Source organism: Panthera leo, chromosome B4 (genome assembly GCF_018350215.1).
Source record: "Panthera leo isolate Ple1 chromosome B4, P.leo_Ple1_pat1.1, whole genome shotgun sequence".
In the NCBI taxonomy this organism is placed as follows: domain Eukaryota; kingdom Metazoa; phylum Chordata; class Mammalia; order Carnivora; family Felidae; genus Panthera; species Panthera leo.
Window position 1 is genome coordinate 30,702,171 of NC_056685.1, and position 14,816 is coordinate 30,716,986.

At 36.0% G+C, this 14,816-nt stretch overlaps 1 protein-coding gene across 21 annotated transcripts in view; it reads right to left on the reverse strand.

Annotated features, from left to right (window-relative positions):
* Nucleotides 1-14,816, reverse strand: part of PARD3 (par-3 family cell polarity regulator) — a 661,643-nt gene that overhangs the window by 194,723 nt on the left and 452,104 nt on the right. For 19 of the 21 annotated variants that reach the window (XM_042945320.1, XM_042945325.1, XM_042945323.1 and 16 more), the window contains one exon: nucleotides 5,015-5,246. In XM_042945320.1, the coding sequence (XP_042801254.1) occupies nucleotides 5,015-5,246 (232 nt within the window). Of the gene's footprint in view, nucleotides 1-266; nucleotides 385-5,014; nucleotides 5,247-14,816 lie in introns of those variants that run through there. The other 2 variants (XM_042945331.1, XM_042945330.1) reach the window with 1 other exon arrangement.

The window sequence follows — 14,816 nt, forward strand, 5'->3', positions numbered from 1 at the left end:
CGTTACATCATCTCGAAAGCAGATTCCAACATCTGATTGGTGTGTGCTGATGATTTCTGAATACGCCAGCAGCTAGACTGGTTTTCCGCTATGAAAAGGGGCTAATACAAATGATAGGAAAAAACACTCTCTGCATTTTCAAGCAGTAATTTAAACCCCCAAGCTCGAAATCAAGATGAAAAAGTTCCAAATTGATTAATATAGAAATTACTAAACCATCAAAACTGCTGATGTCGTAAACAAAATTCGTCAACAGCCACTAAGAATTCATTAAAAGTAAATTTATTGTTTGCTTTAAAAATCGACTGTGCAATATGTGCTTCTCAAAGACCTTTTTGAATCTGGTTTGTTGTTCATCTCTTCTCAGGCTTCAGTTTGGCAAGGCTAAATGAGAAACACGGTATAGACAACACAGTTAGTAAGTACAGGTAAGGGAAGCAACAACAATTCCTGTTTGTTATTCTCCCAAAGCCTAAAGAGTGTAATCCAAACTACAACATTAAGTTTTAAAATCTGATCATGTTCTTTGTGTTCGGAAAACTACCATATTCTAAAAGGGGAAAGAGAGCAGTGTATCTGATTTCAACCAAACAAGGTTTCAAACTAAATTACCGATTTCCTCTAACAGAACTGAATAAAACAATGCTGCAGGGACACAGGTAATCATTTTAAACGTAATTGGAGGATTCAATTTTAATGGTAATATTGCAACATTACTTTGGCTTTAGCCTTCCATAGTGATAGGGTCTCAGCTCTCACATATGGACAAAAGCACAAAATAAATCTAAGGGGTACAGAGTAAGGTCAAGTCTAAGAACCTTTAGTTTTAGCATACACACAATTCCACGACACTCAAAAGATAACAAGTCTAATCTTTCAGGCAAAGCAATATCAAATCGTACTTGAGGGCTGGAAAAAAGGGCAACACATAGTTTTTCATACTTACTATCTGAGAATATTGTCCTAATATGGGGTTTTATTATCTTGTGGATGATTTCCATTTAAAGATGGAAACTAAGGCAAAAGCATGTTGCTGAACAATGCTGTGGCTTTCCTTTAAAAATGAACACATTTAAAATATTACATAATAGATCTCTCCCCTTCTAAAGGACAGAGTTGGTTCCTTCCCTCTTTAGTGACTATTTCATAGAATTGCAGAATTCTCAAAAATATCTTGGAATAAATGTTCACTTTGAATAGCCAAGTATCTGAGAATCAAACATAAACAAAGAGTCAAAATGCTGGACCCTCCCTCTGCTCTGTACTTTGCACAATGATTACATTGACAAGTCATGTTTACCTATTTTAGTAAGCACACTCAGGTTTCTTAGATACAAAGCCATTTTAATTAAGGCAACAGGAGGTCCTTATGTGCAAAAGAAGATGTAGCATATATAAAGAGAATCATACAAACATAAAACACTTTACATTTGTTACGCAAATTCACATAGATTTGAATTTGCGATTTAAAACTTACATTAAGACAGCTTTTGCACTCCGTATAGTCCATAATTTATAAACAGAAGATTGATTTATATGATTCATAACGTTCTTTACTAGAGCTGTTTATCAATAATTAAACCATCTTTGGGACCACCATTCAATGTGCGAAAACCATGACATCTGTTTATCCCAATAAAAGTACTTATTCAATGTGCATGGTTTCCTCTGGTGCCGTTTTAAAAATAGGGTCCATATTTTTGGCCCTCATCAAATTTGACCTCAAATCATAGACAATTTATAGGGATAGGCATAGAGTATGTGTGTTTGCAGGGACCATGGAGGGAGATGGTTGGGAGAAGAGCCCATGAGCCTGTTTTTGAAGGAAAACATATTATTACTTTTTCAAGCAACTAAAGAGAAAAAGTTTATATGCCTAGAAAGCTAGACTCCCAGTATCTAATGTCCCTGCCCCTTAGCTCTTTCTTTGTTATCTGAACCAAAAAAACAGAAACAAAATCATAACAATAAACATACAAATGCACACGCACATCTCTGCTTTGTACTTCAGGCCTACAGTGGGCAGCCGCACTTGAAAGTCCTTACAAACTCTTCTAAGAAATGTATATGCACATACACATTTTGCTTAAGCTATTTAAAAGCAATACTGCAAAGGAAATCACATGCTATTTCCTTAAGAGAACAAAAAGAAAGGAAGAGACTAATTTTAAATCCGGACTATATTCCCCTATGTTATTTTAAAAAAGAAAATTCTATGTAAGAATCAACCTGAGAATGTATTAGTCTCAAAAGGATTCAATAAGTATGGAAGGTAGTTACAAAATATTTTGAAAAATCTAACAATCCTTTACGAGTCTTCTCTAATTATTAGAACATAAAATAATGGTATGAAGGAAGGATTAAGAGCCAATTGTCAATCAGACAAAAAGCTTATTTTATGTTTAATAAATTATTCTCAGAGAATTTTGAAGGAGAAGTGTTTGGCAAGCTTCAGCCACTTCCCCAAGGATGGAAGCAATGGTTTGCAACCAAATGGAAGACAGCCATGTTCGAGGAAACCAGACATGATACTGAGACTCTGCTTGAGATATATTTCCATTCTTCACTTGGTGGTGTGTTGATCTCCTAGGAGAAGTAACTCTGTTTTGTGGAACTCATACATTTCCATGGTATGGCTGATTTTAAACTGGCAACATAATGTCATAAAGGTGGAGCTGGGGAAAGCTGTTTATGCACCAGCATAAAGTGTTAGCACCATGACAGTGCAAAAGGGGTAGGTAACCTTGAAAGCAGAGATCATGATAAAATGTGATAACATAATTAGGAAGTAGTGAATTCTGAGTATTGCTTTTGATTTTTATGAAACTTATTTAATTTTTATAATGGCTGTGTTTGGCAAAATTTCTAAACATTGAGCCACTGGTTCCCACAAGCCAACATGGGTGGATTCTAGCAAACCATTGATTCTACGTTCCCAGAAAGGTATGAATATAGTGATTTTCTTTAATAGCTACTCTTAAACACTGGGAGAATACAAGCTTATTTTTTAGTAAAACAAAAAACAAATTAAACAAACAAAAAAAACCTTTAGCTCCTGTACCTAACCAGAGAAGTTGGTTTTTGAAAATATGCAGGCCTTTGAAATTACAAATGGGTCAAACTTGTTAATCACAAAGCTGGCTCTCACTACAGGTTGCAGGTATAATGTACAGAATTTGATCTAGAGAAAACATCATATAGTATTTTACAGAACTTTTAGCAAAAAGGTGGTTGTTGGGTTACTAGTCAAGATCTCTTTGAAACATACATGTCCCCAGGCCCTCACACTCTCCACTCCTCTGGCCGCAAAAGGAAAACATCTACCAAATGGCCTTATTCTGGAGTTGTAAGTTATGGAAAAAAATAATTTGTAATGAAATAATTTATAACATATTTTATAAAAACAAACCAGAAATTTTCTTATTTTTTATTCCACAAGAAGAACAGATCACTAGGTCTGCCTAAGAACTGTTGGCTGATGAAGGAAAACTAACAAGCCATTGGCTTTCAGTGAGACTTCAGGAGGGCACTTGGATGAGACTGCACTTCTTGTTGAATGTGTAAGTCTCGGGGAGATACCCTCCCCTTTCGTATTCTCTCATTTAAAGAAGACAGTAACATATTCCTTAAATTTTAAAGGATGGGCAATGGCCTTCTGTCTGTGCATTAGGTAGGGGCCAGCTTCGGAGCCGTCAGTTTGCATATACGAAAGGAAACACTCCCTGGCTAACATAGAAACTGAAATAAAGTGGTAGTCAGAGCAATTTCATTCTGTAAGTATTCTTGGACACGGAATATAATGAAGAAAGATGATCTGACTGAAAACACATTCAGGAGTAGTATATAAACAAGAAAAACTCTAATGTAAAACTATGAGCACCCCAGTGTCCTGAAGCATTGGAGATGGAAATCTCATTGTATTTAGATTAAAGCTAATGTGGCTAACAGCCCAGGCTTTGTGTTACCTACCTCTATAGTTACTTCTTTCAGGCACTCGATTTAATCAGACGTGTACAGAGCACATCTGTTGTGTGGTGTGGCCTGCAGGCTGTGCCCTCAGTCCTCAACTTTGCAGGCTTGACATATCTTTAACTCCTTGAGTTATTGAGGTCAACCTCAGGATCATAAATCAAGAAATTCCAAGAAAATAAAAATTCTTGTTCCCATTTTGCAATTAAAAAAAGTTAAAAGGAAGGGATTCCTAATACAGGGTAACTGCTTTTTGAAGAGTCAAGTGGCTCTGCTGTATGTTTTCAATTTCAAACCATCATCTTGATATGTTTAGGGGCTTAATTTATGGAACAATCAAGCAATCTTTATATTTAACATTAAATGCCTGAATATTATAAATCACCTGAGATGAACATTTATGGGAGAGTTTCAGTACAACTTCTGAACAACTTGTCACTTTTACTGTGTAACAATGATTTGTAAAAAAAACGATATGCTAAGTAATCCCAGAGTATAATTTAGGGACACAAAAACAACTGTCAGGAAACAGCCAGAGACTACATTTAATGAAATCTTTACAGACTGAAGTAATAAGTATTAAATTAATCAACACAGCTTAATTGAAGCTCTATTTGCAACATTTTTTATTAGACTTGTTATTAATGAACCTTTAAATGCTACCACTAACTTGAGTTCTATGTTAAATTTAAATAATGAACCATTGTTCACACACACAAAAGAACAAACACTGCTTTAATAGCCCTTTGTCTCCATGGGGCTTTTACTCTTCTGCATAGCTAAAATGAAGACTTGTCCTTTCTTCCTTTCAACAGTTATTTACATGGTTGGCAAGATCTCATCTTTAAGGCTGCTAAAACGGTCTGAAATAACTAAAGCAAAATTCTGTACAAATTACAAGTATAATAGCGAAGACTGAAAATGAGAAAAGATTTGTGGTGGACCTCAGAGATAATGTTTGCAAGTCTGTGCTTCTCAAATTTAGTATTAACCTCACACTCACGTATGTTTAGCGACCATCTGTTTTGGGTTGTTGAAGACTTACCTGAACATGTCTCCCAAGCCCTTCAGCATGCCCTTCTTGGCTTTCATTTTGTCTTTATCCTTGTCTCTATCTTTCTTCTTCTCTTTTCCAGCTTTATCTTTTCTCCTATCCATCTTATCGCCTTTCTCTTGGTTTCCATTCATGTGTCTCTCCAAAGAATGTGAAGGCTGATCACTGGCAGTGGATACAGACTCTCTCCCTGATCTTGAACTTTCTTCTGTGTCTTCTTCCACTTGGAAGAGAAACAAACAAACACACAAACAAGGATAAGGAATACAGTGAACCAAAAGAACAAAGTGAAGGAAGCTAAAATACATGGGAAGATATTGCTTTCCCACATTTTCTACTGCTGTACAGCCTGCTATCAACATGGACTGCAATGCTATTTACTTTTTTTTTTTTTCACTTTTTATTTATTGAAATAATCTCTACACCCAACTCACAGGCTCGAACTCACTACCCCCAAGATCAAGTGTCACATGCTCTTCCAGCTGAGCCAGCCAGGCGCCCTTATGCTATTGACTTGTGAGGAGAATGAGAACAGAACATGTGATGTGGATGATTACCATGCACAGGGTATTCCTATGTGAAGATCATGTGCCAATAGAAAGAGAGAAGCGGCTTCTGGCCACATGCTGATTCACTTGGGGTAACCTCCTCCTTGATACGCAAAATGCAAGCTGGAGGGATTAGTAGGCCCTTGTCACACAGCATAGACCCCTCTGGGTCCTGTGGGCTGGATTTGCAAAATGCAAAGAAAACAAGCAGTTCCTCAAGTGCTTCCTTTCCTCATGGGGACAGATAAGGTAGATCTAATCTGGCCCCTCATTAATTTGTGAAACTGTGCCATTCACTAGTAAGCACACCAATTTCAGCACAAAGACTTCTTTCTTCAGGCTCCCAAATATGTCCGTTTGTGATTTCTGAACAGAGAAGACTGATCTTTACAGTTTCTGGAGCTTCTCCTTATATTGTCATCAAATAAGGTCAACATCATAAGCAAATGCAATTATATCTTCTAATCCTAAATAACTCTTTGTGTCCATCTACAAAGGTGGGTAAAGTCAGGAAAATGTGTAAATCAATAACCTCACACTCCCCTGAAGTTTGCAGATGCAAAATTTACTTAGTGATAATAATATTCCATTCTTTGAACCAGCACTTAATAAGCGTATGGTCCAAGGGAACTTCAATACCCCAAACTTTTTTTTTTTTTAATTTATTTTAAGAAGGCTCCATGCCCAACATGGGGCTTGAACTCATGACCCTGATATTGAGAGTCACATCCTGTACTGACTGAGCCAGCCAGGCATCCTGCTGCCCTAAACCTTTTAATTTGAAAGAATGACAAGAAAACAAGAGTAGGTTTCCACCTAGCAAAAGAATTTTGAGAATTTCTCTATTAAAAAATAATAAATGTATATACTAACAGCCACTATCATAAATCTTTTCTGAGATTGGTTGCCTAAGATTTTCTTCCAAATATCATAAGAATGATTGGGGATTCAGATTGCCCCTTGACTTCTGAGGTCATTTTATTCTCGTACATCAACAAATAAAACGTGAATCAACGTTTTTGAGCTTCTTCTAACACAGAACCAAATAGAACAGTTAAGCCTCTTCTCAGTATTTCACAAAGAACTGACCTCTGAGACAAGTAAATGTATCTTCAAGTGAAATTCACGAAGTCTAGCTTCTCCACCACAAAGGGACAATTCAGTTAGTAATAGACAATATGAAAGTATAATAAGACCAGTTAAAACAAACTCAGTATTCTGCTATTAAACCATCACAAATCTGAGAAGTGACTATCAATAATGGCATGACCACTGCAAAGTAATAGAGTTTTGTTTTTTTTTTTTTTTTTAATGCCAGAGCTACTTAGGATAATACCAAAAAAAAAAAAAAAAAAAGTGTCTAATTCCTTTTGTTAACACATTTAGTTAAAACATGAGCCAACAGGGGCACATGCGTGGTGCAGTGGGTTAAACTCTGACTTTGGCTCAGGTCATGATCTCGTAGTTGGTGAGTTCAAGCTCTGCGTCAGGCTCTGTGCTGACAGCTCAGAACCTGGAGCCTGCTTCAGATTCTGTGTCTCCTCTCTCTCCCTGCCCCTCCCCTGCTCGCGTTCTCTCTGTCAAAAATAAAAATAAACATAAAAAAAATTAAAAAAAAAAACAAAACAAAAAAACATGAGCCAACAGATTTCTCATCCCAGCAGGTCATGCCTTAGTACAGCTAAAGAATAAAAGATTAGACATCACCATGTCTAAATCCGGAAGGTACTTTGGAGGTCATTTAGACCAACATCTTCCATTTCTTGCTGAGGAAACAGAAAGGTTTGGGACCAGCACAGTCCCACTCTGGGGCTCTTCCTAGTCTCATGTCCCATACAGTTGTACTTCAGCAAGACTTTCATGCATTTCTTTCATCAGCTCTGTTTGTGATTGCTCAATTCCATGCTTCATACAACACGTCGAGGTCATCTATCACCCACTCACTACACAGTCTGTCCAGAAGATAATTCCAGCAGTCAGCATTGTATTTCAGAAACCTATTGTCAATCCTGCGTATTCATTTAATGCTGTGACTTGTGGCTCATGTTGATGAAATCAATCAAGAACCTAGATCAAATGTACACAAACTCTAGGACTGATTAGCAACCATGAAACTGATTTTAGAAAGGTCTGCCTCCTTCTGCACTGGGTTATCTCAATTGTGAACCATTCTCCTGCTCCAAAGGACATTTGTAGATTTTTTTTTTTATTTGCTTTTCTTCCTGTTGGTTAATTAATATATAAATGGGAATGGTACAGATTTGATAAAGGATGCCAATTACAACTTTCAGATGGGCATTGCTAGTCAATGCTTTACAGTATTTCAGTATGCTCTATTTACAGTATGCTTTCAGTAGCCTTACAAATAAATGCTGAGTTAAGGCTGTAATTGTTTTGGTCTACACAGAGCAGGGAAAGAATATCCTGGTCAATTAGCCCAATGACTTGCTGATTATATGCAGCCTTTCCAAATGTGACTCTCCCAAGAGAATATAAATATAACTTTAGCAGGCTTAAAGCATCTTCTCTCACACCCTTACACTTGGCTCTGTTGTACCTGATTGCCAACTGCTGTTTCAACCCTTTGGGAAACAGGTGTGGCCTTAACTTTGAGATAATCGTCCAAACCATTATAAAACAATTCTCAGAAGTTCTCAGGAACTATAAAACCCAAGTTTATTGGTACACTCAACAAAGATAAATGGGTGCTAGTGAATTTTCTAAAATTCCTAACATCCAAAACTCCTTTTATGCATACTTGCATAACTCTTTGTACAAACTTTTATTATTGTACTTCCCATCTGACATGATTACAAGTCTGCCTCTCATTCTCTAAACTTCTTCTAAAATGAGGACTGCCTGGCAGAGAGCAGCTGCTCATAAGAGGTGGTTCAGATGAAAGACTACCAGTAAACCTGACTCATGACTTTATCCCAACTGAAGTTTTCTCCAGTCTCTGGGTATCACTGTTCTTCGAGTTGCAGAACAATACCTATTTTCCTCCAATCAAGCCTGACAAAACTAGCCATACCCCAACTATGGCAATGTTGGGAAGGCCTACTAGACTTGGTTTTGCTCTAATCAGTTTGTAGTATTTTTCATGTGATTACTGTTAGTGCTATACGGATTGTCTAATGGATTTTATAACCCTCTACAATATCTGAAACTATAAACAAAAAATGAGCTCAATAAATGTAAATGACTTAGTCTTCCACAGCAACCATTATCATAAATCATGAATGGAAGTATCAGTAGTGTTTCTGCTAGTTTTCTGCCTAATAGTTTTGGCAGAAGTACAAGGGCATATGTCGGCTCTTGGCTCGGTAATAGAATAAAGGCAGTGCCTTCACAACTGACTATATGCTGAAGTCATATTGGTTGCCAATTCTTTTCATAGGCACAATAATTTTCTGGTGTATGCAATACCACTTATTTTCTAAATTGGGTGAAACAGAGAAAATTAGTATTAAATTATTTATTAACTTCGGGTTTTGTAACCTCATTTTATAAAATCAAAAATCCTAATTCAGTTTCCTGCCCCAAGCAAGTGGACTGTTTTAAAATGATACTTGCACATTTGAGAATTCTTTATGCTTATTCTGAACATTCTAATTTAGATAATACATTATCACAGAAACTCTTCTGGGGGTGTACTGATTTAACTAATCCCTTTGAATGCCAACTAATTAAAAATATTTAGCAATATGTGGCTTCATATGTACAAACATAAGATGTTCTTTTAGAGTATCATAGTATATATGCTTCGAACTCTAAAATTATTTGATAGAAAAAAATAAGTATCTCTCACTTTGCCCTATACCTATGCAGAATTATGGTGATTATCCAAAGCTTAAATAAATTGGCTAGGCATCTTTAATTTTTTAAACTATATATATTCAAGGTCACAGATATACTGATCAGGTTATTTTTTAAATTTTTGCAGCCAATGTTTGTACATTTAGTAATATTACCTTTATAATAAAGTACATAAAATATTTTTATTCCCTTAAACTTAAAGGAAACCACAAAAAAATTCATATAAATAATTTTTTAAGTAAGAAAAGTACTGATAATATATTAGGAGTAAGTGGCTTGATCTATTGTGTTCCTACACTAAATTACAATGCAAGAACTAATTATAAACTTATATTTAGATAATCTATTTTAAATGCTGTGTTTTACATTTTTTTCTCTTGAATTTTGCTCATCTTTAAAGATTATTTGATTTCATTTTGCAGATAGCCTACACAAGGGAAGATGATTATCTTCTTCCAAACAAATAGAAATTTCTATTTTTGCCTAACATTTCTGTCTATTTTATCCTGCTCCATACACTGAAGTGTGCCACGTGATTATTTATAAAGGTAGATACTGTTAGGTTTTTCCTTTAAGAAGGTATAATGTGAAGATGCTTATGTCTCTTTAATGCAGCATAGTCATTCTGCAATTAAAACATACCTAATTACCATGTTTTCAACAGATGCAAATGCAGCTCAATTAAAATTCTAGTCCATGTTACAAATTAAGCTACTTAATTCTGCAAGGTATCATGTAAGGACTGGGTCACCAAGAAGTTTGGAAAAGATTGGGCACTTATATGTTAATGATTATGGAGAAAATGACGTTAGGTTTCAATTGAAACTCAAAGTTCTGCAGCTCATGCCATAAATAAACACTTCTATCTAGTTATCACAAACATTTTACTGTCAAAAATTGACTCTAAATTACATGGTCATGAGAGTCTTTTCTCCCCCATTGAGAAGCAATGCTACTGTTGATACTGTAATGATCTCTGTGGGTTGCTTATCCACAATACATTCCCCCTTTCTCTTTCCTAATAGAACTCTGATCATGTTCAGGAATGCAATCTAGCTCCAAGGGGTTAACTCTGTAATATACCAACCTATGGGTGCCTGCTGCTTGATTTAATGGACCAGTGTTACTAGTCCAAGAATGGCCCCATCAGCCATGCTTGGGGAGATGGCTCACTCCCCTCTGTTGGATATGGACAGGAAAGTAAAAGGTCTCTGGGCCTTGCAATTACCCTCTAGATAAGCTGAGTTGTGGATATTGCAGCCAAAAGGACAGGAAGATGTTGGGTCTTTGCTAATACCACTGGGCTATGAAATCAGTAGTCCCCAAAGCTGCCCAACTCCAGAGCTCAGCAATGAAGACAGTGCATTTCCTCATGGTTAGAGCTGGTCTGCGTTGGATTTTCTACTAAACGCAGCTGAAAGCATCCTAACAGGTACATTGTGTAAATCAAACTTTAGAGCAGCTGTGGAATATCTACAGTCTATCACAAGTGTAAGAGTTAGCAGTTAATGTAGAGCTGGGTAGCTGTGACAACTTTGCTAGAATTAAATGATTTGTTCAGACTTCCTACTAGAGATAAATAAATTGTTCAATAGATAGAAACAGAGAAATACAAAATGAAAATGATAATATTACTTCTTAATCATCAGTAAATAAGTTCTTTCCTCTGAGGGCACAGCTCAAAGAAGCATCATTAAATATTTGTTGAGTGAATGACAGAATGATTGAACAAACAGCCAATCACATGAAAAACTATCCTTTACTGCTCTCCATTTAAGAAGGACTACTGTAGGTATTAGAAATACCTAATGATAGGATCACATACTCTTAATTTAAAATTTATTTTAGAAGACAAACATTTAAGTGGAATAATTGCACACAGTATGACTAAGTCTTCAGAATCTATCTTCTTAAAACTTAAAATGAGTAAGTTACAATAAGACATTAGTAATTGGAAAATTTCACTGGACTTAGCAAATCCAGTGACCCCTACCAACTTCTATGGATTAATCTTAGGTAACAAAACAAAAGCAAATGTAATAAAAATAAATTGAGGACTGTCAGACTCCCAGGCACTGCAAAGTCCTACACAGGATTCAAGAACTTTGGGGATATAAATATTATTTCTGTTTCTTATTTAAGTTGAATATTTTGACTTTGGAAAGGAAGAAAGATGTGGAAAATGAACAGCTAGTGATACAGATGGTGTCGAATAACAGGATCTGCTTTTCTGGACTCTGACTTTTAACATTAGAATGATGAGCTCTTGGCAATGGAAAAACTTAGCTTTTTCAGAATGTTTAAAAAAAAAAAAGCTGGCATGAAGAATGAAACATGAAGAATTAAGAAGCTTTTATACTCAAAAGTGGGGTGGGAATAATAACTTACATGATGAAGAACCATGAATATGACCGTGAAGACAGATGAAGGAATCATGTGACATTCAAAAGTGGTATCAGAGAAGTGCTTTCAGCAACTGGGGGACAATTTAAATAGTAAATAGATGATTCCAAAAGTGCTCTATTCTATATGTATATTCATTTCATTAAACAAACAAACAAAACAGCTCTGTTTCTGTTGGAGTGAGGAGCGGGTAGAAGGGTAAAAACAATTAAGATGGCTCTTCCAAAGAATTTAAGACTTATACTAAAAACCATTCTTTGCTTCTACTTTATATTCTAAACTTCTCTTTAATCATCCCTCCAAATGAAACAGGTAAAATGCTCCTGAAGATACTGGTAGAATGTCACCTCCATTATCCTTCCCTTCCCGAGAGAATGCTACAGAACAAGTACAATGAGGGTCATACCCTCAATTTTCTGAACCCTTGCACATTTCCTTTTGGCATCTAATTGATTTTTACATTCAAATGATGGTCCACAGTGGATATTGCTTCCTCTCCATGGGGACAATGTACAGTGAAGCTCCAGGCTTTCCTTTCAACAGACCGAATGGATTGGCTACACAACCAAAATGGCAGCACTCACAATTCTGTTGGAACTTCCACTAAAAATTTTACTTTTAATCAAGGAGTGAGCTTTGTGTCAACTGTATATTTTAACAATATATAGAAAATTATTTACAGTGTCAAAGAAAGAGATTCCAGGTCACTGCTCTGACTCTTAAGGATGTGTGTGTGTGTGTGTGTGTGTGTGTGTGTGTGTGACAAAATACAAAATAAATAACACAACAATGTACAAATGTATAAAGTAGTAAATGGCTAACAATGCTCTATTTTGCTATTTATTGAGAAATCAAAATGACTGTCCCCCAAAAGCCAGTGTTCTTAACTACCAACCAATCCATATTGGGGAATCCACAAAAATTTCTTGATGCTAAAAAATGCTTTACAGTAAAAAGTCTCAGAGACATTCTGTAAAATCAGGGCTTTAGAAAGTCAAGGGAAGACTAGATTGCTTGGGAAACAGTTTCCTGAAGAAGTAAGATAGTCTAATGTATACATTTGAAGGCAGGGGCAAAGTCAAGGATAGTAAGAAGATACACTTCGTGGAGAGTGCATGGTCTGGACAAGAACGAGCATGGAAGCTTGAAGTACTCGGAGAATAAGAATGTGATTACAGAGTTTACTCAGCAAATCTAGAGACAGCAGGACCAATTAGAAGATCCTAACAATAACTTCAGATATTAAATAATGAGGATTTCAGTTAGATTGAACAGACGGAGTGAAATTAGTAGATTTCATGGGGAAAAATTAAGAAAGCTTGGTAATGGAGTGATTACACAGTATGACGATGATTCTAAGTTTCAGAGCCTGGAAGTGCTAATGAGAAAAAAATCACATCATCACCATCCATCTTTCTGTGTGAGATGCTAAGCGTGTAAATGCATTTTCTTACTTTTCTCTGGCATTGCCAAGCATCATTACTCACCTGGATTATTTCATTACTGACATATAACTGATTTTCTTGCCACTGACACTGCTACTTACCATCCCATCCCTGATAACCATCCTCTATCCTACAACTCCAGCACTCCTACTCTTAGTTGAAATTCTTCAAATGTTCTTTAAGGTCCTTAGTATAAAATGCAAATAATTTAAACAAGGTTGTGATCTGTTTTCCATTTTCATCCTAAATCTCATTCTTCATTATGCTGTCACCTGCACTATATACATCAACCTTAATCCAACTATGGCAATCCAGGAAAGGTCACTGCTCATGATGTTTCATATTCTCCTTATGCATTGCAGGTGTAGACCACTCTAGCAATGGCAGTTATCTCTACCAATACCTTGTCTGGGAAGCCGTCTCCCCCCTACCTACCTATCTGCTCTAATTCCACGTAGGCTAAGTGGGGAGCCCAACTTTTGGTGCCATGGTAACCTGTGCACTACAATGACCCTTAACCACATTACTTCTTAAGTATTGGTTTATCCACTGGGTTGGACTACCCTGTGCCCCGCAGGACTTTATAGCCTAAAAATCAGATTTTAGGTGCCACAACTTATTAACATACACTTAAATACTTTAAAGTAGTTTCAGTGTGAGGGGCTTTCCCATTTGGAAGTTTAACCTTCTAGAAAAATCACAGGACTATGAATCAGAAGTATGTACTCTATGATTCAGTTTCCCAAGTATGCTCTTGGCCAACTATTTAAATACTTTTTCCTTATCAAAAAGTGTTTGAAATGAGGATTCTATAATTCAAACACTTCCTATGTGACTTTTCATTGTACTTTTAGCTTAAGTTAATTTTCCCCTATGGAAAGAAATGTGAGGAATAGCTTTGGCTACTTCACATGCTTACAGCCATACTGCATTGAGAAACTTCCTAAAATTAATCAAAGCTCCTTCTCTTCAATTGCAGGTGATATTTAAGTATACAAATTGGCTTAAAGGCTGGGACAGGCTATTCCTGTTCCTAGCATTTCAGAACAAAAATTTTTAGAGATCAGCATCCAATTGTATATATTAATCAAATAGGAAATCTTTTACAAAGTACTCTTTGAAACCCCTATCCTGAATTTTGTCACAGATTTTCTATTTTCTAATGGGTTTTGCTTAAGATAAAATTAGGCCTAGTTTGCATATTTTGCTCAAATAACTAGTGATGAAAAGTGGCTAGCCGTGTGTGGAATTGATGGTAGAAAAGTGAAGATATCAAATACAACATACTGTTTTATAACTAATAAGCAAAAAAAAAAATTACCCTAGAATCTCTCATCTTAGCTGATTTACTACCATAAATTTACCTTCTTCAAATCTCCTATGGCTAACCTAAGTTATGTATATTTTAGAGCAATGTCCTTTTTCATCTCCTGAGAAGAGTGCTATAAGAAAAGTGGGCAAGCTACTCAAAAGCAATTTGTCTACCATAGCTTGTCTGTTCAAGCCATGTAGTTTTCACGTTTAAAATTACAAACTGCATCTATCTTAAAATCAATAGGTACAATTAATAAGACAGTATTT